This window comes from Chiloscyllium plagiosum, unplaced genomic scaffold (assembly GCF_037043375.1).
Source record: "Chiloscyllium plagiosum isolate Xiang-an unplaced genomic scaffold, Cpla_swu_hap1 HiC_scaffold_6, whole genome shotgun sequence".
NCBI lineage: Eukaryota > Metazoa > Chordata > Chondrichthyes > Orectolobiformes > Hemiscylliidae > Chiloscyllium > Chiloscyllium plagiosum.
Genome location: NW_028270144.1, coordinates 129,273,618 through 129,297,741, shown reverse-complemented (window position 1 = coordinate 129,297,741; position 24,124 = coordinate 129,273,618). Strand labels below are relative to the sequence as shown.

The window sequence follows — 24,124 nt, the reverse complement described above, 5'->3', positions numbered from 1 at the left end:
GTATCCTCCTTCCTCGCTTTTCAAAGATTCACAGATCATTACCTCACCCAAAAAAGTAGTCAAATCATGGTCATATAATAGTTTTTTTTGCTGCTCATTAAAAGGCTGCTGCAATGTTTAGATACCAAAGTACTTTAAATTAATTCAGTGTGTGAAATGTATAGAGATGTTGCAGAGAGATGAGATCAAAAATTGAAGTTCTACCCTCGCTAATCTTTCTCCTTCTTCTTCTTGAGTTCTTCTCCCAGGGACATGTCCAACCCACAGCATACAACTTCCATCATGGGTAGGACAAGGAGGAAGGTCCTGAATCTACCTCAGCTGGAACGTGGATCAAACTCCATGAAGTTTCCATTGATCTGATTTGGAGATGCCAGTGTTGGACTGGGGTGTACAAAGTTAAAAATCACACAACACCAGGTTATAGTCCAACAGGTTTAATTGGAAGCACTAGCTTTTGGAGCGCTGCTCCTTCATCCACCTGATGAAGGAGCATCGCTCCGAAAGCTAGTGCTTCCAAACAGACTTGTTGGGCTATAACCTGCTGTTGTGTGATTTTTAACTTTGTACATTGATCTGATTCACGTCACCATTCCAGCCATCCAACATGCCATCCACTCCTCCTGGAGTCTGAGTTCCTCTGGGAATGTACACTTTTAAATGCATGTTGTAATCTGGAGCTGTGAATAATAATGGAAGAGACTCCAAATATTTTTCCATCAATGCTTTGCACCAGTCTTCACTAAAAGCATTCCACAATTATTAAATAATCAAGGGGCAAAAGGAGACAAGAAGTAAAAACAATAACTATTATTTGAGAAAAAGTACTAGGAAAACTTGGGACTAAAGACCAATAAGTCACCCAGACCTGATGGAATACATCCGCGGAAAATAAATGAAGTAGCTACTGTGATAGTAGATGGATTGGCAGTAATTTACCAACAATCCTTGGACTCTGGTTTTCTGCGGTGTTTCTCCACTTAAATTCAATAGTCTAATAATTCAATAGGTTAGTAAGTTTCACACAGTCAGGAAGGAGAGTTCACATCCAGAGTGAGATACAGCCCAAGTTCAGGGAATTTGGTAGCAATGTGGGAATTTGGTGCAGAGGGGAATGAAGTGCTTTTTGCTTGCCTTTTTTTTGGGGTTCATAACTTGTAAGGTTTTTTTAACAGGATAATTAAAGCCCAAGATTAGGGACCCAACAAAAGAACGAAATTTCAGGCAAACTGTAAATTCATTGGTTATTGATAGCTACTAATTTGACTACCTATTACAGGTTACTTTCAGATTGAAGGTAAATAGGGAAATATTTGCAGGTTGTAATCTAAAAGACCAAAACTTTTAAAAATCAAAATAGAGATGTTGTGTAGAAAGCCACAGTACAGAGGAATGTAGGAGTCATTATGCAAAAATCTGAAAAAACTAGCATACAGGTTTAGCAGGTAATACAGAAGTCAAATGGAATATTTGCCATTATTTTGAAAGGAATAGGATACAAAGAGGGAGGTTTTGTTAAAACTATAAAAGACAACAGTTAGACCATATTGTGAATGGTCTAACCTGGAATATTGTGACTTTTTTGGAAGCCTTATCTAAGGACTTACTAGCAGCGGAAGCGGTCCAGAGAAGGTTCACTGGGATGAGTCCAATTATGGAGGGACTGTCTTATCAGGAGAGTTTATTTTTATTCACTTGTGGCTGGGCCACAATTTATTGCCCAATCCTGGTTGCCACTGAGAAGGCGGTGATGAGCTGCCTTCTCAAACCACTGCAGTCCATGTGCTATAGGGAAACCCACAATGCAGTTAGGGAGGAAGTTCCAGGATCTTGAGCCAGTTACAGTAAAGGAACAGTGATATATTTCCAAGTCAGAATAGTGAGTGGCTTGGAGGGAAATTTGCAGATGATGGTGTTCTTGTCCTTAAATATGGAAGTGGTCATGAGTTTGGAAGGTGCTGTTTAAGGAGCCTTGGGGAATTTCTGCAGAGCATCTTGTCAATGGTACACACTACTGCGACTGAGTGTTGGTGAAGGGAGTGGATTTTTGTAGATGTGGTGCCAATTAAGTGGACTGCTTTGTCCTGCTTGGTATCAATCTTCATAAGTGTTGTTAGAGCTACTTTCATGCAGTCAAGTGGGTAAATGATGGACAAGCTTTGCGAAATCAAGAAGTAACTTACTGCTAGCCTCTGCTAACAGGTTTAGATGGAGAGGAATTTCTTAAGTGTGTACAAGACAACTTTCTGATTCAGTATGTGGATGTACCTACGAGAGAAGGCGCAAAACGTGACCAACTCTTGAAAAACAAGGCAGGGCAGGTGACTGAGGTGTCAGTGGGGAAGCACTTTGGGGCCAGTGACCATAATTCTATTAGTTTTAAAACAGTGATGGAAAAAGATAGACCAGATCTAAAAGTTGAAGTTCTAATTTGGAGAAAGGCCAATTTTGATTGTATTAGGCAAGAACTTTCGAAAGCTGATTGGAGGCAGATGTTCGCAGGTAAAGGGACGGCTGGAAAATGGGAAGCCTTCAGAAATGAGATAACGAGAATCCAGAGAAAGTATATCCTGTCAGGGTGAAAGGGAAGGCTGGTAGGTACAGGGAATGCTGGATGACTAAAGAAATTGAGAGTTTGGTTAAGAAAAAGAAGGAAGCATATGTCAGGTATAGACAGGATAGATCAAGTGAATCCTTAGAAGAGTATAAAGAAAGTAGGAGTATACTTAAGAGGGAAATTAGGAGGGCAAAAGGGGGAAATGAGATAGCTTTGGCAAATAGAATTAAGGAGAATCCAAAGGGCTTTTACAAATATATTAAGGACAAAAGGGTAACTAGGGAGAGAATAGGGCCCCTCAAAGATCAGCAAGACGGCCTTTGTGTGGAGCCACAGAAAATGGGGGAGATACTAAATGAATATTTTGCATCAGTATTTACTGTGGAAAAGGATATGGAAGATATAGACTGTAGGTAAATAGATGGTGACATCTTGCAAAATGTCCAGTTTACAGAGGAGGAAGTGCTGGATGTCTTGAAACGGTTAAAGGTGTATAAATTCCCAGGACCTGATCAGATGTACCCGAGAACTCTGTGGGAAGCTAGAGAAGTGATTGCTGGGCCTCTTGCTGAGATATTTGTATCACTGATAGTCACAGGTGAGGTGCCGGAAGACTGGAGGTTGGCAAACGTGGTGCCACTGTTTAAGAAGGGAGGTAAAGCCAAACCAGAGAACTATAGACCGGTGAGCCTGACCTTGGTGGTGGGCAAGTTGTTGGAGGGAATCCTGAGGGACAGGATGTACATGTATTTGGAAAGACAAGGACTGATTCTGGATAGTCAACATGGCTTTGTGCGTGGGAAATCATGTCTCACAAACTTGATTGAGTTTTTTGAAGAAGTAACAAAGAAGATTGATGATGGCAGAGCAGTAGATGTGATCTATATGGACTTTAGTAAGGCATTCGACAAGGTTCCCCATGGGAGACTGATTAGCAAGGTTAGATCTCATGGAATACAGGGAGAACTAGCCATTTGGATACAGAACTGGCTCAAAGGTAGAAGACAGAGGGTGGGGAGGAAAGTTGTTTTTCAGACCGGAGGCCTGTGACCAGTGGAGTGCCACAAGGATCAGTGCTGGGCCCTCTACTTTTTGTCATTTACATAAATGATTTGAATGCGAGCATAAGAGGTAGTTAGTAAATTTGCAGATGACACCAAAATTGGAGGTGTAGTGGACAGCGAATAGGGTTACCTCAGATTGCAACAGGATCTGGACCAGATGGGCCAATGGGCTGAGAAGTGGCAGATGGAGTTTAATTCAGATAAATGCGAGGTTCTGCATTTTGGGAAAGCAAATCTTAGCAGGACTTATACACTGAATGGTAAGGTCCTAGGGAGTGTTGCTGAACAAAGAGACCTTGGAGTGCAGGTTCATAGCTCTTTGAAAGTGGAGTCGCAGGTAGATAGGGTGGTGAAGAAGGCGTTTGGTATGCTTTCTTTTATTGGTCAGAATATTGAGTACAGGAGTTGGGAGGTCATTTTGCAGCTGTACAGGACATTGGTTAGGCCACTGTTGGAATATTGCGTGCAGTTCTGGTCTCCATCCAATCGGAAAGATGTTGTGAAACTTGAAAGGGTTCAGAAAAGATTTACAAGGATGTTGCCAGGGTTGGAGGATCTGAGCTACAGGGAGAGGCTGAACAGGCTGGGGCTGTTTTCCCTGGAGCGTTGGAGGCAGAGGGGTGACCTTATAGAGGTTTACAAAATTATGAGGGGCATGGATAGGATAAATAGACAAAGTCTTTTCTCTTGGGTGGGGGAGTCCAGAACTAGAGGACATAGGTTTAGGGTGAGAGGGAAAAGATATAAAAGAGACCTAAGACGCAACTTTTTCACGCAGAGGGTGTTACGTGTATGGAATGAGCTGCCAGAGGATGTGGTGGAGGCTGGTACAATTGCAACATTTAAGAGGCATTTGGGTGGGTATATGAATAGGAAGGGTTTGGAGGGATATGGGCCGGGTGCTGGCAGGTGGGACTAGATTGGGTTGGGATATCTGGTCGGCATGGACGGGTTGGACCGAAGGGTCTGTTTCCATGCTGTACATCTCTATGACTCTGACTTGCTCTTGTAGCAATTGCATTTATTTAGCTCGTCTAGTTCAGTTTCTGAGTTGAGTAGGTTGGAAATTTAAAAGAATAAGTTGTGATCTTGTTTAAATATACAAGGTTCTGAAAGGACTTGGACAGAGTAGATGCATAAAGGTTGTTTCCCTTCGTGAGGGAGTCTAGGAACAGTGGACATAATCCTAGAATAAGGGGTCACCTGTTTGACACAGAGATGAGGAGGAATTTCTATTTTTAGAGGGTAGTGAATCCATGGAATACTTTACCACAGAGGGCTATGAAAGCTGGGTCATTATGTATATTCAAGACTGAGGTAGATTTTAATCAGTGAGGGGATTGAGGGTTATGGGGAAAAAGCAGAAAAGTGGAGATGTGAATGATCGGATCAGCCATGATCTCACTGAATTGCGCAGTAGGCCCGATGGGTTGAATGGGGTACTTCAGCTCCTACATCTCATGTTTAACTAGGATTTTCTCACGCTCTAACAACCTGCCATTGGGATCTTTTGGAAGGATTTAAAAATTGTTACTTAACTGTTTGACCTTTTTAAAAACATGCTTTTTCTGGCCCTTCAAATCCCAGAGTGTAGACTTGAACCCAGAGCTCCTGGCTCAGAGACTGAGATTATCCATTGTGGTTCAAGACCTTGCCTCCAAATTTTACAACCTTGCTGCTTTGGGAATCTTCAGCACATCATCTTGCATAAACCTGAAATATAATACAATACAATACAGCACAGAAACAGGCCCTTTAGCCCACCAAGCCTGTGCCGATTCCCAATCCTTATTTAGACCTGCTACTTGTTACTCAGACTCAGTTTCTATCCCACTGTTCCCTCCCCTTCACGTGTCTATCAAGGTATGCCTTAACATTACTAACATGCCTTATCCACCACCTCCACTGGCACTGTATTCCATCACCTTCTAGGTGAAATATTTTCCCCACACTTCTCCCCTAAACTTTCCCCTTCTCACCTTGAACCTGTGCCCTTTTGTAATTGACCTTTCCAACCTGCAAAAAAGCTTCTGACTATATACTCTATCTATGCTTCTCATCAATCATTCTTGTCACCTCTTCAAAAGACTCAATCGAGGTGGTGAGACACGACATTCCCCGCACAAACCTTTAGCTCAGTGTGGGGGAGAGTGAGACCACATGTGGAAAGCCTCCAGCATGGAACAATTGCAGGCTAGTGAAGGACTGTAAGGTCTATCCTTTAATTTTATTTCCATATTTTCCTAACTTATTCTATGAAGACCTGCAATGTAGAACTTTTAGTTTTTTTCTTTATTTCTCTATTTTTGTACCTGATCTATTTTAGTACCTAAGATTTGTAACTAGGTACTTTGCTATGTGTGGCAACATTGTACACTTTTCATTATATTCCTGTATTTTACACTTGAATACACATGACATAAATCCTAATTCTAATTCTAACAAGTCCATTCGCTTCCTAATGTGAATAAATCCTATCTCTCAGTATCTTCTCCAACAGATTCCCCACCACTGACGTGAGCCTCACCAGCCTGCAATTACATGGATTATCTCTGTTTCCCATTTTAAACAAAGGAACAACATTGGCCATTCTCCAGTTCTCTGAAACCTTGCCCAAGGCCAAACAGGTTACAAAGATCTGTTAAGGCCCCAGCTACTTCCTCCCTTGCCTCCCACAGTAATCCAGATAGATCCCATCTGGCCCTGAGGACTTATCTATCTTAATGCATTTCAAGACACCTAACACTTCCTCCTTCCTTATGTTGACCTGCCCCAGAGTATTCGCACACTTTTCCTAACCTCAACATCCCTTATGTCCCGTTCTTTAGTAAATACTGATGTAAAATACTCATTAAGGATCTCACGCAATTTCGTCTGGCTCCACACATAATCTCCCTCCTTTATCCTTGCGTGGGCCTACTATTTCCATAGCTACCCTCTTGCTCCTTATATATAAAATGTCTCAGGATTCTCCTTAACCCTGCTGGCTAAGGACATTTCACTGCCACTTTTAGCCCTCTTAACTCCCCATTTGAGCTCCTTCCTACCTTCTCTATATTTTTCAAGAACTCTGTCTGTTTTTAGTCACCTAGACCTTAGGTATGCTTTCTTTTTTTTGACTAAACTGACAATTTTTCCTATCATCCAAGGTTCCTGAATCCTGCCATTCCTGTCCTTCATTTTCACAGGAACATACATGTCCTACACTCTAATCAATTGATCTTTAAAAGACTCTGATGTGGATTTACCTTCAAACAGCCACTCCCAATCTACATTCTTCAATTCTTGCATAATTCAGTTATAGTTGGCCTTCCTCCAATTTAATATCTTCATCCAAAGTCCACTTTTGTCCTTATCCATAAGCATTCAAAAACTTACAGAATTATGGTCACTATTCCCAAAATGCTCTGCCATTGAAACTTTAATCACCTGACCAGGCTCATTTCCCAATACCTGGTCCAGTACAGCAACCTCCCTCATTGGGCCTATTCACATAATGTTTTAAAACTCACTCCTGGACACCCTAACAAATTGATCTCAATTTGATCTAAACCTCTAACACTAAGGGAGTCCCAACTAATATGGGGGAAGTTAAAATCACCCACCACAATATCCCTGGTATTTTCACGTTTTTCCAGAATCTGACTACATATCTCTTCCTCTATCTCCCACTGGCAGCTGGGAAGTTTGTAGTGCAATCCCAGCATTGTGTTTGCACCTTTCCTATTCCTGAGCTCTTCCAAAATGTCTTGCTGCAGGATCCCTTGTCCTCTCTCAACACAGCTGTGATACACTCCTAACTAGTAATACAATTCCCCATTTCTTTTGCTTCCGGCCTCTAAAACAATGATACATGGAACATTAAGCTGCCAATCCTGTCCCTTTTTCACATCCTTCTGTAAAAGCAACAATATCATAATTTGACTTATTGCCTTCAATTTAGTGAAAGCTGTCGAAAGTACATAAAGTCATGATACTCAAAGGCTGCATAAGTGGAGCTCAGGTACATAGGAATCACAGGCTAATTGTATAATTAAGCAGATTTGAGGCACTGAATGGTCAAGGAAAGACAAAAGGACAAAAAAAGCAGCAACATGTCTGTCTGTCAATTAAAAGGCAGAGTGAGAAAAGGTGACCATAAGATGTAGGAATAAAGTAGCCTGTTCTGCCCATTGAGTCTGCTCTGTCATTCAATGATATCATAGCTGATCTGATCATTTCTACCTAATTCACATAACCGTTGACTGTCTATATATTTGATAAGCAAGTAGGTGAAAGGTTGTCAGAGAAGGGAGTTTGTAGGAATGTGGAGTAGTCAGATCAGCCATTGAATAGCAGAGCAGTCTTGAGGGACAAGTGACCTTCACCTGTGGACTGCTGTGCAGCTGCAACCTCTGCTAGCAACAAAAGCTGCCAGCACTTGGTATTTATTCACAGGTGGTTTCCTATCCAAGTTACCCTGGCCCGAGTCTGCTTATGGAGGCTGGCACCTGCAATTTGACTTTCTCACAGCCACCAAGCAGTGTACTCCAGCCAGTCTCTTTCCTTGTTTTCTTTCCACAATGAAGAGAGAGAGAATGGGCTACCACCACACTACTACAGGAAGGATGTGATTGCACTAGAGGTGCAGAAGAGGTACATTAGAAATGTTGCCTGATCCAGAGCAATTCAACCAAGAAGAAAGATTAGGTAGACTGAAATTGTTTACCTTAGAGCAGAAAAGACTGAGGAGGGATTTGATTGAGATGTACAAAGTTCTGATGTGAGCATATAGTAGGAGACCTTTCCCCTTAGCAGAGGAATCAATACCAGAAGATACAGTTTCAAAACAAGGAGAGGAATTGAGGGGGAAATTGAGAAGGAAACTCAGACATGGAACAACTATTTTGATGACCTCTTGAAAGGCCATTGCATCCAAGGCTAAGGGCCAAATGCTGGAAAATGGGATTAGAATAGGATCTTTGATGACCAGCGTGGACACGATAATCCGCATGACTTTGTAAAATCTCCCAGACTATATTACATGATGACAGGAAACCATTCCTCCTCCAGGTACACAGTCAGGACGCTGTCCACCTCCTCCTTTACCTGCAGTGACTGACAGACACCATCTATACTTAAAGGTTCAGCGCTGCTTTGCTGATGTTTTTCTTTTCTGTCCGAGGATGATTATCCTGCCTTGGAATTGCGCGGCTTTAGCCTGAATGGTGAATTTTCAGCAACTGGCTATCGTCACTATGGCAACCACCACGCCATCCAGCCTGGGCGAGAGGAGAGATTTCAAAGACGAGTACCACCCACAAACCTTTCCGGACATTAGCATACATTTCCCGCAATACCCTGCACGACCGGCCCGGCCCTTGGAGATGGGGAGCCACGCGCCATGGACCCTGGGATATGTAGTTCTTCTTACTTTCCACCCGCCCAAGGCTGGCCCAAACGCATTCGCCAACCGCAATCGCACCTCGTGTCACGTGCCGTGATGTGGCCGCGCGCTCAGCTGTGACGCACTGGAGTCGGCTCGGTCTGGGATTGGCTGGATCCCGTGAACACGCGCGGCGTTCATAACCGTTATTCCAGCCGGCCCCTCCCCCTTCGCAGACGGCCGAAGGAGACAAGATGGCGGCGAAGAGCGGAAAAAGCGGTTTTCTGTCCAAAGTGAGTCGAGTGGACGTCCTTTTCTATCCAGCAATCTACGGACGAAATTATATATTTTTTCTCTGTGAAAAGTATTTTCTCGCGAAGCTTCGTTTTATCGGGTTGAGGTTGCTCTTCGACGACGGGAGTTGGGGAGAGAGCGATAAGTTGGGGTTTTTATTCAGGCGGGTAACGGCGGACGGTCACTGCCAGTCCGCTCCGATCGCAGCTATCTGCAGCCCAGGGCAATGGGGAAGCTTCAAGCGGCACCCCGCGTCCGGGCTTCTGGGCTGGCGCCTTTCCAGATTAGCTGATGGCCGACGTGGCCTTTCGCTTCCTCAGTTCCGCAGCTGTGTTCTCACGGTAAACCATAATATATGTCACTGATCCAGTCAACTGGCTCTATAAGCCTTACCTATCCTTAACAAAGTGTAGCTCCTGACCTCTACAACGCGGTATGTTTACACTCTTCAAACTTGGCGGGCATTAAGCCAGTACAGTTAAAAATAAAGAAAGCACCGATGTCGCACGTCTACCTTGAGCACTATCTTGTGTTTGTGAGCAGAACATTTCTAAGGCTCACTGAAGCAGGACAGTGAATCTTAGAGGTGTTGCATGGCTCTGGTTTTTTTTATACACAGTATTTGCATGTTTGAGGAAATAAAGACCCTTTTTTTAGTAAAATAACTCGTAAGTTTAACTGCCTGTTAATTATCTATGCTGTTTGTGCCTGAATTTGCAGTAATGTTTGTCAGTACTGTGCTTGCTGACGTGCTAACTAGTCAGGTAGCACTTCAATTTAAAAGTTCTCATCTTTGTTTTGAAATTTCTTAACTGTATCCCTTCCTGTATGTAACCTCATGGTTTTGCAAACCTAATATTCCTAATTCTGGTCTCTTGAGCATCTCTAATTTTAATTACCCTGCCATTGTTCGTTCAGTTTCTCAGGCACTAAATTCTGTAATTTGTTCAAGTTTCTAACTTGTTTTCCTACTTTGGGGCTCTCCTTAAAGCCTGTTTATTTCCATTTACCTAAATATCTCCATCTGCGGTGGTAGCTTTTGTTTTGTAGTTGGGGTGTTCTATTACATTTAAGTGCTGAATAAATGTTATTGTGACAATTCATATAGTTAATTCACTCCGATCTCTCTAGCCCAGCTGGTAGAATAACACGTTGAGTATGGGAAATAAGTTGAAGATGTGCAGCAAATGTTAACTTCTGAGAACAGAAAAGTCAGATTTCTGTTCCAACAAAACCCCAATGAAGGGCTTTTGCCTGAATTATTATCGATTCTCCTGCTCCTCAGGTGCTGCCTGATCTGTTATGCTTTTCCAGCAAGCACCACACTTGACTCTAATCTCCAGCATCTGCAGTCCTCACTTTTGCTTAGGGCTGCATATATGTGCATTCACAGGAGTAGGTCATTTGGCCTTTTGAGGTTGACCTGTCATTTAAGACCAAGGCTGGTCATTTTGTTTTGAATTCCACATTTTCATTTACCCTTGTAATTGTTTGATTTCCCCGATTTAAAAGAATGAATATTTTTAAGGCAGAGGTAGATTCAATGAATGCCTCCAGCATCTTCTGAAGCAGTGTGCTGAAGTTGCACAACCCTCAGAGAAACAAATTTTTTCTGTCCTAAAAGGATAATCTCTCAGTTTAGTGTCCCCTTGTTCGTTTCAAACATTTTCAGATACTGAAGAAGGCACTTTATTTCTTGGTTTCAGTTAAATGATTTTTAACAAATTATGTGCAGAGTTATAAACTTGAGCTCTCAATTCTATTTACTGATATCGTTTAGTTTGCAATTTTCCTGTTATTCATATTCAGAACTTTGCTTAATACATTTGTCCTCTTCTGCTCAGCCAATAGTCTTTAGGTCTGGGCTGTTGGAAAACTCAAATTGAGCAACAAGCAATTCGCTGAGCAGGAGAATAAAAAAAGTTAAAGCACACTACTGGAAATGAGTGGATGCATGACAAACTGAACAACTGAACCAGCAAAGATTGGGGGGGTGTAAGGCTGGTGTTATGGTGAGTGAGACAGTGCTTAGGGGGCAGGTAACTGGAGGCATCAAGAAAAGCCATGGACAGGGTTCATCAGAGATGCTAACACATTAAGACATGCCATTTGAGAAATTACCCCCTTTCTTAAAACAGTGGGGATGAAAGTGTTAGGAGACCATCAGATGTCGAAACTTAATGATTATCTATAATAGGGAAACAACTACTCTCATTGAACCAATAATGGGGACCCTGAATCTTATCAAAAAGAAAGGGAATGTCTGAAAAGATAGAATGCTGTCCCGAGCAGTGGATTTTTTTAAAAAGTGGAATATTTCTAAAGGAAACAGATAAAGTTTGTAAAGAGCACATGAGAAGAAGCCAGGTGAATGTGACTAAATAGGTAGCTCTTTTAAAGTATCTGCCCAGCTGTGATGGGCTGATTTTGTTTCTGGGTCTCACTTTTTCCTAGTGGAAGATCGATGACAAGCCAATTAAGATTGACAAGTGGGATGGTGCAGCTGTGAAAAATGCTTTGGACGATGCTGCTAAAAAGGTAAGATAATAGCAGAATGGAATCTTTGCCATTTGTTTACAGCTAATTGCATCCCCTGCCAAACCATTGCAATCTTCTAATCATTATACATTGGGTTTGAAGTTGTAAGACAACCTGTTTTTACTGATAACTTTGTTTTGTTTGGGGGTTTATTACCTCTGTTGGCTAGATGGCTGGTTTGCAATGCAGAGTGAGGCCGACAACGCAGATTTAGTTCCCTTACTGGCTGAGGTCACTGCAAAATCTCTGCGTTCTCCACCTTGCCTCTCTTCTGAGGTGTGGAGACTGTTGGCTATTCTTACCACCAGTTGTCTCTTAAGAACAAAGAAATTTACAGCGCAAGAACAGACCTTTCGGCCCTCTAAGCCTGCACTGATCCAGATCCTCTATTTAAACCTGCCTATTTTCTAAAGATCTGTATCCCTTGGCTCCCTGCCCAATTGTGTATCTGATATGTCTTAAATGATGCTATTGTTTCTGCCTCTACCAACTCCGCTGGCAACGCATTCCAGGTCCCCACCACCCTCTGCATAAAGAACTTTCCATGCATATCTCCCCTGAACCTTGCCCTCCCACTTTGAACTCGTGACCCCTAGCAATTGAGTTCTGCACTCTTGGGTGGGGGGGGTCTAAAGTGACCTCTTTGACAGCATGCAAAGTCTGTCAAAGAGGTCACCTAGCTTCTACAGGCTGTAATAAACTTGAACCGTTTGCAGAGCTTGGTGTGTGCACCTTGCGTGTGAAACCTCAGGAAAAGAACCTAACGTATATATACACAATAAAGAGATAAAACAGTAAATGTTGAAAAGTATGCAGCAGGCCAGGCAACATCTGCAGATAGAAACAGAATTAACGCTTCAAGACTATGACTTCCATTGGAAAGATACAAACTATACCTGGACAATTACCGATGAGCATCTACTCCCGATCCACTTCCCTGCATTAAAATTCTTTAATTAGTGGCCATAGGATCTTTCATATACATGAGGGGACAGACGCAACTTCAGTAGAAAGATGCATCTCTACAGCTGCATGAAAAGTCGAGTCAAATGAGCCCCAAACAAAGGAAATACATCCCCTTTGTACAGGCCAGTTGGTAATGCTTGCGGGTACCCAGACCACCTGATGAAGGAACAGCACCTCGAAAGCTAATGCTTCCAGATAAACCTGTTGGGTGATAACCTGGTGATGTGTGATTTCTAACTTTGCCCAAATGAAGTGTGGGTCATCCACATTCCTGCATGCATGTCACCCCCACCCACTTCCAGAATGTTCAGCTTCTTGGAGAACGGCAGTACAGTTTAACCCTTTAACTTTACATTAATGTCCAGAGAGATAGTATGATTTAATCTTTGACATACATTTGCTCTTGATTCAATAATTTTCATCGTTTTTATTTCTTGTTAGGTCCTTTTGGAGAAGTACGGGTATGAGGAGAATTATGGACTGATCGATGGGCGACTCCTCATTTGCACAATTTCCTGTGTCTTTGCAATAATTGCACTAATTTGGGACTACATGCACCCTTTTCCTGAGTCGAAGAGTGTCCTTGCAGGTTGTGTCCTTTCATATCCTTTCAATATAGCAGTGAACAGTTACTTTGTTGTGGTACTGAGGCAATGCTTTAGTTGTGGAGATGCATCTTTCTACTAAAGTTGCGTCTGTCCCCTCATGTATATGAAAGATCCTATGGCCACTAATTAAAGAATTTTAATGCAGGGAAGTGGATAATGTTTTTGTGGGGCCTTAAATGACACAGTTGTAAAGAGTGTAGGAACATAGGGAATTCATGAGTGTAGTTAGCAAAGCATTTGGGATCTTTAACTCCATAAAGGTGTAACTTAGTCTACAGGAAAAAGTGAGGACTGCAGATGCTGGAGATCAGAGCTGAAAATGTGTTGCAGCAGGTCAGGCAGCATCCAAGGAGCAGGAGAATCGACATTTCAGGCATGAGCCCTTCTTCAGGAATTAGGAAAGTGTGCCAAGCAGGCTAAGATAAAAAGTAGGGAGGAGGGACTTGGAGGAAGGGCGTTGGAAATGCGATAGCTGGAAGGAGGTTAAGGTGAGGGTGATAGGCTGGAGTGGGGGTGGGGGCGGAGAGGTCAGGAAGAAGATTGCAGGTTAGGAAGGCGGTGCTGAGTTTGAGGGTTGGGACTGAGACAAGATGGGGGGAGGGGAAATGAGGAAACTGGCAAAATCTGAGTTCATCCCTTGTGGTTGGAGGGTTCCTAGGCGGAAGATGAGGCGCTCTTCCTCCAGCCGTCGTGTTGCTATGGTCTGGCGATGGAGGAGTCCAAAGACCTGCATGTCCTTGGTGGAGTGGGAGGGGGAGTTGAAGTGTTGAGCCACGGGATGGTTGGGTTGGTTGGTCCGGGTGTCCCAGAGGTTTTCTCTGAAACGTTCGGAGGTAGGCGGCCTGTGTCCCCAATATAGAGGAGGCCACATCGGATGCAGTGGATGCAGTAAATGATGTGTGTGGAGGTGCAGGTGAATTTGTGGCGGATATGGAAGGATCCCTTGGGGCCTTGGAGGGAAGTAAGGGGGGAGGTGTGGGCGCAAGTTTTGCTTTTCTTGCAGTTGCAGGGGAAGGTGCCGGGAGTGGAGGTTGGGTTGGTGGGGGGTGTTGACCTGACGAGGGAGTCACAGAGGGAGTGGTCTTTTTGGAACGCTGATAGGGGAGGGAAGGGAAATATATCACTGGTGGTGCGGTCCGTTTGGAGGTGGCGGAAATGACAACGGATGATATGATGTATTTGGAGGTTGGTGGGGTGGTAGGTGAGGACCAGTGGGGTTCTCTCCTGGTGGCGATTGGAGGGGCGGGGCTCAAGGGCGGAGGAGCGGGAAGTGGCGGAGATGCGATCATGTCTGGGGGGAAATTGCGGCCTTTGAAGAAGGAGGCCACCTGGGTTGTACGGTATTGGAACTGGTCCTCCTGGGAGCAGATGCGGCGGAGACGTAGGAATTGGGAATATGGGATGGCATTTTTACAGGGGTCAGGGTGGGAGGAGGTGTAGTCTAGGTAGCTGTGGGCGTCGGTCGGTTTATAGTAAATGTCCGTGTTGATTCGGTCGCCCAAGATAGAAATGGAGAGGTCTAGGAAGGGGAGGGAGGAGTCTGAGACGGTCCAGGTAAATTTGAGGTCGGGGTGGAAGGTGTTGGTGAAGTGGATGAACTGTTCAACCTCCTCGTGGGAGCACGAATCAGCGCCGATACAGTCATCGATGTAGCGGAGGAAAAGGTGGGGGGTGGGGCCAGTGTAGCTGCAGAAGATGGACTGTTCCACATATCCTACAAAGAGGCAGGCAGAGCTGGGGCCCATGCGGGTGCCCATGGCTACTCCTTTGGTTTGGAGGAAGTGGGAGGATTGGAAAGAGAAGTTGTTCAGAGTGAGGACCAGTTCAGTCAGTCAAAGGAGGGTGTCAGTGGAAGGGTACTGGTTGGTATGGTGGGAAAGGAAGAAGTGGAGGGCTTTGAGTCCTTCGTGATGGGGGAGGTGTACAGGGACTGGATGTCCATGGTGAAGATAAGGCTTTGGGGACCAGGGAAGCGAAAATCATGGAGGTGGAGGGCGTGGATGGTATCCCGAACGTGGGTGGGGAGTTCTTGGACTAAGGGGGACAGGACTGTGTCGAGGTATGCAGAGATGAGTTCAGTAGGGCAGGAGCAGGCTGAGACAATGGGTCGGCCGGGGCAGTCAGGTTTGTGGATTTTGGGCATGAGGTAGAAATGGGCGTTGCAGGCTTGTGGGACTATGAGGTTGGATGGGAGATCCCCTGAGGTGATGAGGTTATGGATGGTCTGGGAGATGATGGTTTGGTGGTGGGAGGTGGGGTCATGGTCAAGGGGGCAGTAGGAGGAGGTGTCCGCAAGCTGGCGTTTAGCCTCAGCGGTGTAAAGGTCAATGTGCCAAACTACTACCGCGCCTCCCTTGTCTGCCGGTTTGATAGTGAGGTTGGGGTTGGAACGGAGGGAGTGGAGGGCTGCATGTTCTGAGGGTGAGAGGTTGGAGTGGGTGAGAGGGGTGGAGAGGTTGAGGTGGTAAATGTCGTGGCGGTTAACTTAGTCTACAGCTTGGATTTAAAAATAAGGTGATTTTAAAATTGTTGCTGCATCTCAAAACATTTAATTGGAGAGAAATGCGGACTTGATGTTGGCAGTGCCTTTGGACTCTGAAAGAGGTTGAGAAGGTTTTCACTCCAGTGATCTGATGACCTATGTGTATATTAGTCTACACCAATTTGTGATGTCTGTCCTGACCCTATCAATGTCAAGGTTCAAGGGAAATTCCCCAATGTATTGTAATGGGCATGATGGAAGGACAGTTTCACCCCAAATACTCGAAATTTAGTTTACTAGCCTGCCACCTTTCTACAGAGTTGGCAATAAGAAAATTTGTGGTCTCAAACTAATTCTGAATCATTTTCTGTATGGCTGGCAATAAAATTTATCCCATTCTTTTGCTTCACTTATAGAATCCTATAGCATAGGAAAAATGGCATTTGTACCATGGAACTTCTGCAGAGTCTTTGAAAAGAACCCTTCAATTAGCTGAATTGCTTGCAGTCAGCTTGCTCTTTCTCTGTAGCCATGAGAAATCCATTTTGATTCTGTTTCAACCACTTTTTAAGAAAAGCCATAAAAATCTTTGCCATGTCCTCTCAGCAGAACTGCCACTTGAAGTTTAGGTCTTGTGTGTGACAACATTGATTCTGTAGACTGAGGTAGTTTAGGAAAATCAGTGAGGTTTTTAATTCTCTTGTAGGATGTGGGCATCACTGGATGGACAGCATTTATTGCTTACCTCTAAGTGCCCACGAGCAATGATTATCTAAGAAATGTGGAACAAGTAGTAAATGGCGATGTAAGAGAACTAGTGGTCCGGTGAGAGGGTGGTATAGAAGGAAATCAGTATTGGTAAGAAAGTCGTGCTGGGGAAATAAATAAGTTTAACAGATGACCAATCACCAAGGTCTAAATCTATATGTAGTAAAGGAAGTGACACTGGGAACAGTGGATGTACTGATGGTCATCTTCCAAAATTCTGTCGACCTTGGAGTAGGTCTTACAGATTGGAGAGTGATGAATGTGACCTTAGTATTGAAAAGGGAGAGTTGAGAAAAAACAAAATTAATTACAGATGTTAGCCTGACATCAGTCCTGGGGAGAATGAAAGTCTGTTATAAAAGAAACAATAAAAGAACATTTGGAAAGCATTAATAGGATTGGACAAAGTCACAATGGATTTATGAAAGGCAAATCATGCTGAACAAATTAGATTAGATTCCCTACAGTGTGGAAACAGGCCCTTTGGCCTAACAAGTCCACATTGACCCTCTGGAGTAACTCACTCCCCTCTGACTAATGCACTTAACACTATGGACAAATTAGCATGGCCAGTTCACCTGACCTGCACATCTTTGGAATGTGGGAGGAAACCAGAGCACCTGGAGGAAACCCACGCAGAACGTGGGGAGAATGTGCAAACTCCACACAAATGGTTGCCCAAGGCTGGATTTGAACCTGGAACCCTGGATTTGTGAGGCAGAAATGCTAACTACTGACCTGCCGTGCCGCCCCTGTTTTGGAGTTTTTTGAGATTGTAACTAGTAAAATGGATAAGGGAGAACAAGTAGATATGGTGCATTTGGATTTTCAGATGGCTTTTGATAAGGTTCCTCAGAAGAGCAAAGTTAAAACACATTGGGTGGGATAATGTACATGTTTGGATAGAGAATTAGTTGACAAACAGGAAACAGTGCGAAAATAAATTGTTTCCTCCAAGTGGCAGACAGTGACTACCAGAAGGATCAGTGACTGGGGGCTCAGCCAGTCATAATATATAAATAACTTGGATGAGGTAATCAGAGGCAACATTTCCAAGTTTGCTGATAACATAAAATTGGGTAATGTTGACAGAAGGAGGCTTCAATGTGATTTAAACAAGTTGAGTGGGTAAACCGTGCAGGTGCAGTTCAAAGCTAATTATGAACTGAAGCATTTTGATGTGGAAAACAGAAAGGAAGGGTATTATTTAAATAGTATTATAGGGATTTAGATATCCTTAAATACCAGTCAATGAAAGCAGACAAACAAATGCAGCAAATTGTATTTTGCAAGAGGAATTGAGTTTAAGGACAGAGATGTTAAGGCCTCAGTGAGACCACACTGAGTGTTGTGAGAAGTTTTGATATCCCTACCCAAGAAAGGATATACTTGGTATTCGATGGAGTGTGCAGCAGGGGTTCACTCGGCTGATACTGGGGTGGCAGGGCTGTCCTTTGAGGAGAGATTTTGATTGACTGGCTTGTATTCACTGGAGCTGAAAAATGTGTTGCTGGAAAAGTGCAGCAGGTCAGGCAGCTTCCAAGGAGCAGGAGAATTAATGTTTCGGGCATAAGCCCTTTTTTAGATTAGATTAGATTACTTTAGATTACTTTGCAGTGTGGAAACAGGCCCTTCGGCCCAACAAGTCCACACCGACCCGCCGAAGCGTTACCCACCCATACCCCTACATTTACCCCTTACCTAACACTACGGGCAATTTAGCATGGCCAATTCACCTGACCTGCACATCTTTGGACTGTGGGAGGAAACCGGAGCACCCGGAGGAAACCCACGCAGACACGGGGAGAACGTGCAAACTCCACACAGTCAGTCGCCTGAGGCGGGAATTGAACCCGGATCTCTGGCGCTGCGAGGCAGCAGTGCTAACCACTGTGCCACCGTGCCGCCCTTCTTCAGGAAGGTGTGCCAAGCGTGCTAAAATAAAAGGTAGAGAGGAGGGACTTGCTTGACACACCTTCCTCATCCCTGAAGAAGAGCTTGCCCGAAACCTCGATTCGCCTGCTCCTTGGATGCTGCCTGACTTGCTCTTTTTGAGCAACACATTTTTCAGCTCTGATCTCCAGCATCTGCAGTCCTCACTTTCTCCTAGTTGTATTCACGAGAGCTCGAGATCAAAGTCAAGATTAGAGTGGTGCTGGAAAAGCGCAGGAAGTCAGGCAGAATCCGAGGAGCAAGAAAATGAGCGTTTCGGCCAAAAGCCCTTCATCAGGAATTGAATTCACAAGATTCTAGAAGGATGAGAGGGGATCTAATTGAAACATATGACATTCTACCAACGCTGGACAGACTAAGTGCAGAGAGGATGTATTCCTTGGTTGGGAGTCTAGAACTAGGCGGCAAAGCCCTAGATATGAGGTAGACAGCGTCGGCCTGAGATAATAAATTTCTTCACTCGAGTATTGTGCATGTGGAATTCTGGACCTCAATGTTGAAGGCCAAATTACTGAATATTTTCAAGAAAGAACCATACGTTTTTAGACTTTAAGCACAAACATGGCAATGTGGAGAAAACAGGAATATGGCATTGAGAGAGGATTGGCTTTGATCCTGTTCAGCAAGTATTTCATATCTTATTTGAGTAGATTATTTAGCTTCTCCAGCATGTTCGGACATTCAATAAGAAAGTGACTTTTCTAATTATACACATGCAAGTGGTGCTAAAGTCTCTGGTTTTCTTTAACATATCTATACCTATTTTGTTATGATGGGGATTCTTACGTTTTATACCTCTTACAAAGAGAGAAGCATATTTTTAATTGCCATACAGAAAGACCCAGCTGGATTGGATCCCGGTGACATCTGGCAACTCTCATCATCTCTGCGGAGGTATTGAATTGATTTTCTCTTTTTAACAAGTTCATTTTAATCTCAAACTATTTAATTATTTCAGTTGATAATTTTGGTTGAATGCAATGATACTGAGCAGTTGGAGGTAGCCCTGTTTGACTGAATAGACTAGTCTCATACTTGTTCTTTGAGGCTGAAGGGTTCAGCAAATGCACCAGAATCTTTCATATTGCTGGGCGTTGGCTGTGCCGCTGTGGTTGGTCACTGCCACCAATATTTTAACAAGCAGCTCGTAGCTTATTTATAGAGATTAGGGGTTTCGGAGCTGATTTGTCTAGCCAACCATTGAAAGATTAACCACATGCCCCTGCACCAACAGTCTTTACTGAAAGTTGTTTGTGGGAATAATTGCAAAGTACTAACTGATTTTGAATTATTTTCTCACTTTTATTTTGCATATTATTAATTTCTGCTGTTTTAGGTTTGATGATCAGTACACCTTGAAGATGACTTTCATTGATGGGCGAACCAACCAGGAGCGGGAGAGGGAGTTCACCAAGTCTCTCGAGTACTTCTTTGATGAATCTGGTACCCTGGTTATGGATTTGTTTGAGGTGGAAGTGTCCAAGCTTCATGATTCCTTGGGGAAGAAGAAAAAAATTAAATAAGAACATGTGTGCTTCTTTGCATTATGTTGTATTGCTGAGATAATGCTTGCAAAGAAAAGGGGAGAAAAAAAACACTTTGTGGAAATATCTTTGTTGTGATTGCACCCTCTTCAACACTGATTCTCCTTTGGGTTGGCGGAGCACTTCACATTTTCTAAATTCGTTCGGCCGCAGCAACTTGCATTTATACAATGCCTTCAGCTTTGTGGAAGGGTCAGATGTGATGCCACAACTTCAACTGGTCTGGTCCAACCTTAGACTGTCTCTACTGAAAAATGATGGATTTGGTGCCTAGGGATTGGAGTTTGTGGGTGGGCAAAGGGGTTTTCATGTAGAGGACTGGCTGGAAGGGGTAGCAAGGATGCATTCTTGGAAAATATAGATGTTCAAATACAGACTATCTTCTTGAGAAAATACAGTGCAACCTTCCTACTGCTGTGACACATACTGTTTATTCCTTGCACATGAAGTTTTGTCAACAACTACTTATCCTTTGTTAATATCCATTATAGAACGTGGGGGCAGAAATAGTTGATATCATTCAGGGGAGCTGTAACAGAGGGGACAACGAATCAGTTTTGGCCTTTCAGTTGAGATTGTTGCTTTGTGCAAGATACCACAGAACAATCAACCTTTTGGAGTTGTGCTCACTTTGAGTAGGGAGTTAGAGGAATTTGTTGACTGGACTGTTTGATGTCATGAGCTGTGCACTTTCTGTTGGGCAGAAGTGGACTTTGGCCAGTATCTCAGGCTTGATTTTCCAATGGGCTGTGTAGGTCCAGATTGTAATCTGCTGGGATGACCTTTAAAGAGGGCTGTCTTGTGTTTCTAGCCCATTTGCACTAAAGTAATGAGCAGTGAGCTAGAGAATGAACCAGTGCAGCTACTGCACATTGTCCCTCAGTGACTCCAAGGACATGGGTCAGGTGAGGTTAAGCTTCAATGTATCAGAATCTGTAATTCCAGTGATGGTAGATGAGTTCAAACTATCACTGCTGTCAATTTCTTCTGCTCTTCAAAATAGTGCTGATCCAAGAATGGCAATGGAGTTTTCTTTCTAACATCTGGCTGGTGGACATCCCACTTTACAGATGTCATCTCTTGTCAGTGCCAAGCTGTATTGGTATTGCTAGGCCTCTCTGAGGTATTACTGATTCCCACCTGGAGATTAAGCCTAATCAAACTTTAGCAACAGTGTTTTCAGAAGAGAATTGATCCCAACAAAGTGACATGTCTACTTAACCAACACTGCACACATCCTTGTAGATGCTGGTTACATTTTTTGGGAGGAAGAGCAGAAACTGTTTGCATTGTTCAGTTCCTTTATTCTAGAATGCTTATTCTGTTTATCCTTAAAGTTTCACACAGCAAACCTTCGACAAGTTAGAGTCGAAGCAATTGTATTTTTATACCCTCCACTCTAAATTGTTCTGATATTGGTCGAATAAAATAGAACAAGGCAGTGGGCAAGCAGTTGGCTGTCTCTATTTAGGGGAAACGTCTAAGATTTATTGTGGGGGGCTTGTGACCTATCCCAGGCAGCGGTAATCAGTGTCTTCGGTCTCTTGTGTTCTGTCTAAAATCTTGACAGTGTAGATCGGCCTGTAATGACTCTAAAGAAACTTGCCCTTCAATGCTGAATGGTGTAATGAGTGAAAGTGAGAGTATTTGTGGAGCAGCATTGTCCCTTCGTGTGTCCTTTGAAAAAAAAGTCTCAAACGTGTTCATCTACACAGCCCCTTTTGTGACTTGGGATTTCTCAAAAGTGCCCAACAGCCAGTGAAAGTACTCTTTTGAAGGGTTATCTTGACAGAATGTGGGGAAATATGGCATGCAATCAACAACTGATCAAAATATTGTTCATTCCTCAAGCCCACTTAATGGGCAAAGGCACTGAAGCATAGAATACCATTGTCTGTGTTGCCCTCCAAGTCTGTCATCGTTTTGATCTGGATGTTTGCTGAAGCTAGCTCTGAAGCATTCTATCTCTGCCATTGAGTACTTGGACCATAAATAATATGTCCTTAGAAGATAATGGTAGATCTTGAACTATTGGTAGCTGTTTGGTACAATATTTGATTTTGAGAGACCATTTTGAGTTGAGAATCATCTATATTCGTATTCGACTGAAATTACACACGGTACCAAAGTGTATAGATATATTTTCTGACCGTCTAACAGCTTCAAAGATACTTTACTGATACTAGATTTTTTTTCAAACTGCCCTGTTGGAGATTTGAACTTCTGTTCCAATGAACAGCTACTCCTGTAATATGACATTCCACCCTTTTGGGAGTGGAAAAAGGTTTTAAGTGTGAATACTGGTTTTATCTGGCTGTGGTCTATTAGAAACTGTTGAAATCAAATCTACTTCGTTCACTGGTAATTTTAATGTGATTAATTAGACAGTATTCCATTATCTTATAGGGTAATCACTAACTTTCACAAATTATAAGAACTTGCATTGACATTGCATCTTTACACAGGAAACTATCCTGTGCACTTTACAGGACAATGGATTGAGCTACTGAGCTGATGTTAGCACATATGACCAGGGTTTCATCAACGGTGTTGATTCAAATTGGAATTGTACCATTTGTTTTATGTTGCCTGTGCATAATCTTTCTACCAAAATTAATTACTTCGTAATTCACTGCACTAAATTTCAACAGCCACACTGTTCATTTTATCAACTGCTCTGTATTATCCTCATAGTTCACAATACAAATTTCCAACAGTATTGCCCTCATGATCCGATCTATTACCTTTTAAAATGAAACTAAAGGAAGTTAGCTAAACACAATTTGCAGGATGTCGTCTTTTTGAGCTTAATACTCCATAATGTGGTGCTTATTTACCTTCACAACCGTTGGATTTTAGATTTGTATAAACTGCACAGGCCACCAGAATCGGTTTTCATAATTCAGCAACTAATGGATACCCTCACCGAGCTTGACCTGCCAATTGCAAATTTATTGGGGCTATTGAGACTTCTTGATCACAACTTAGATTCCCAAGTGTGAGCTTGGTAAAGGTAAGGACCAATATAGGGTGATCTAATCCAAAAGTTGGATGAACCCTACTGTGAGAGGAAGTAGTAGTTAGTTTTCAGTGTAAGAAAAGCAACGTGATCAGTACTTCTCAGGGTCAAACTGCTTCCTTGTAGTTGGAGGAAGAAGCAAGAAAAAGTTCCCTAAAATTTGTATATTTCATCTCCCTAGCCAGCTGGTAAAGACTCAGTAGTTGTTATAAGTCAGTTTCCAAAACACTAATGTGTATAAGCCATCAATGGCATGTGGGATGTGAGCACCTCCCTAGCAAAGAAATGGTGTAGACCTGAGAGAGTAACTTTGTCAGTAGAGTGTTCGCGAGACAAAGCGAGATAATGTCCCAAACGACGCTCACTATTCCTTGATATGTCCTGGCCAATCAATAGTATAGGTCAAGCAGAAGTGTTGGTATGCAGCAGGTAGGAAGTTGCTCTGGTGTCTTCAACATTGACAGTGAACACTATGAAATCTCTTGATGTCAGGTTAACCATGGGCAAGGCTATCTCCTGGTGATCATCACATAATGTACTCTGTTGACTGTGAGACCAAGAGCATCAGTGCCGCATATTATTTTAAAAATTGGATATTATTGTATAGGTATGGTTTGTAAGTTTGCAAATGACACTAAAATTGGCGACATAGTGGACAGAGAAGACAATTATGTTTGAGTAGAACGGGAGCTTAATTAGATGGGCTGAGGAATGACAAATGGGATTAGTTTAGGATATCTAGTTAGCATGGATGAGTTGGACCATTTCTGCTGGTCTGTTTCTCTACTGTATAATTCTCTGACTCTGACTGATGAATCCATACTCCTCCACGCTCCTATTAAGCATTGAGGGTAGCAGGGTTGTAGAATGTACTTTTGGTGATGGATACAGAAATACCCACCCAGATTAGCTTGGCAGCAACGCTACTGATCGACCTGATTGAATCTGTGCTGTATAATTCTATTA

The 24,124-nt window shown here is 43.1% G+C and overlaps 2 protein-coding genes across 7 annotated transcripts in view; one reads left to right on the top strand and one right to left on the bottom strand.

Moving 5' to 3' along the window:
• xrra1 (X-ray radiation resistance associated 1) overlaps nt 1-9,623 on the bottom strand; it is an 88,540-nt gene extending 78,917 nt beyond the window's left edge. For 2 of the 5 annotated variants that reach the window (XM_087988463.1, XM_087988465.1), the window contains exon 1: nt 8,710-8,894. The gene's annotated coding sequence lies outside the window, so the exon portion shown is untranslated. Of the gene's footprint in view, nt 1-8,709; nt 8,899-9,034 lie in introns of those variants that run through there. The other 3 variants (XM_087988461.1, XM_087988464.1, XM_043692539.2) reach the window with 3 other exon arrangements.
• Nucleotides 9,209-20,203, top strand: spcs2 (signal peptidase complex subunit 2). Of its 2 annotated transcripts, none has more exons than XM_043692542.2 (5): nt 9,209-9,279; nt 11,735-11,818; nt 13,226-13,386; nt 19,355-19,489; nt 19,932-20,203. In XM_043692542.2, exons 1-5 carry the CDS (start codon nt 9,241-9,243, stop codon nt 20,116-20,118), a joined length of 606 nt encoding a protein of 201 aa, XP_043548477.1. In that variant the 5' UTR covers nt 9,209-9,240; the 3' UTR covers nt 20,119-20,203. The 2 variants fall into 2 exon arrangements, with proteins under 2 accessions (XP_043548477.1, XP_043548478.1); XM_043692543.2 differs by having other exon boundaries at nt 9,214-9,279; nt 11,738-11,818.
• Nucleotides 20,204-24,124: the final 3,921 nt, after the last annotated feature.

Coding starts and splice junctions, on each gene's coding strand:
- spcs2 (XM_043692542.2), top strand. CDS start 9,241: ATGGCGGCGAAGAGCGGAAAAAGCGGTTTTCTGTCCAAA. Junction 11,819..13,225: donor TGGACGATGCTGCTAAAAAG/GTAAGATAATAG, acceptor ATTTCTTGTTAG/GTCCTTTTGGAGAAGTACGG. Junction 13,387..19,354: donor CTTGCAGGTTGTGTCCTTTC/ATATCCTTTCAA, acceptor ACATATCTATAC/CTATTTTGTTATGATGGGGA.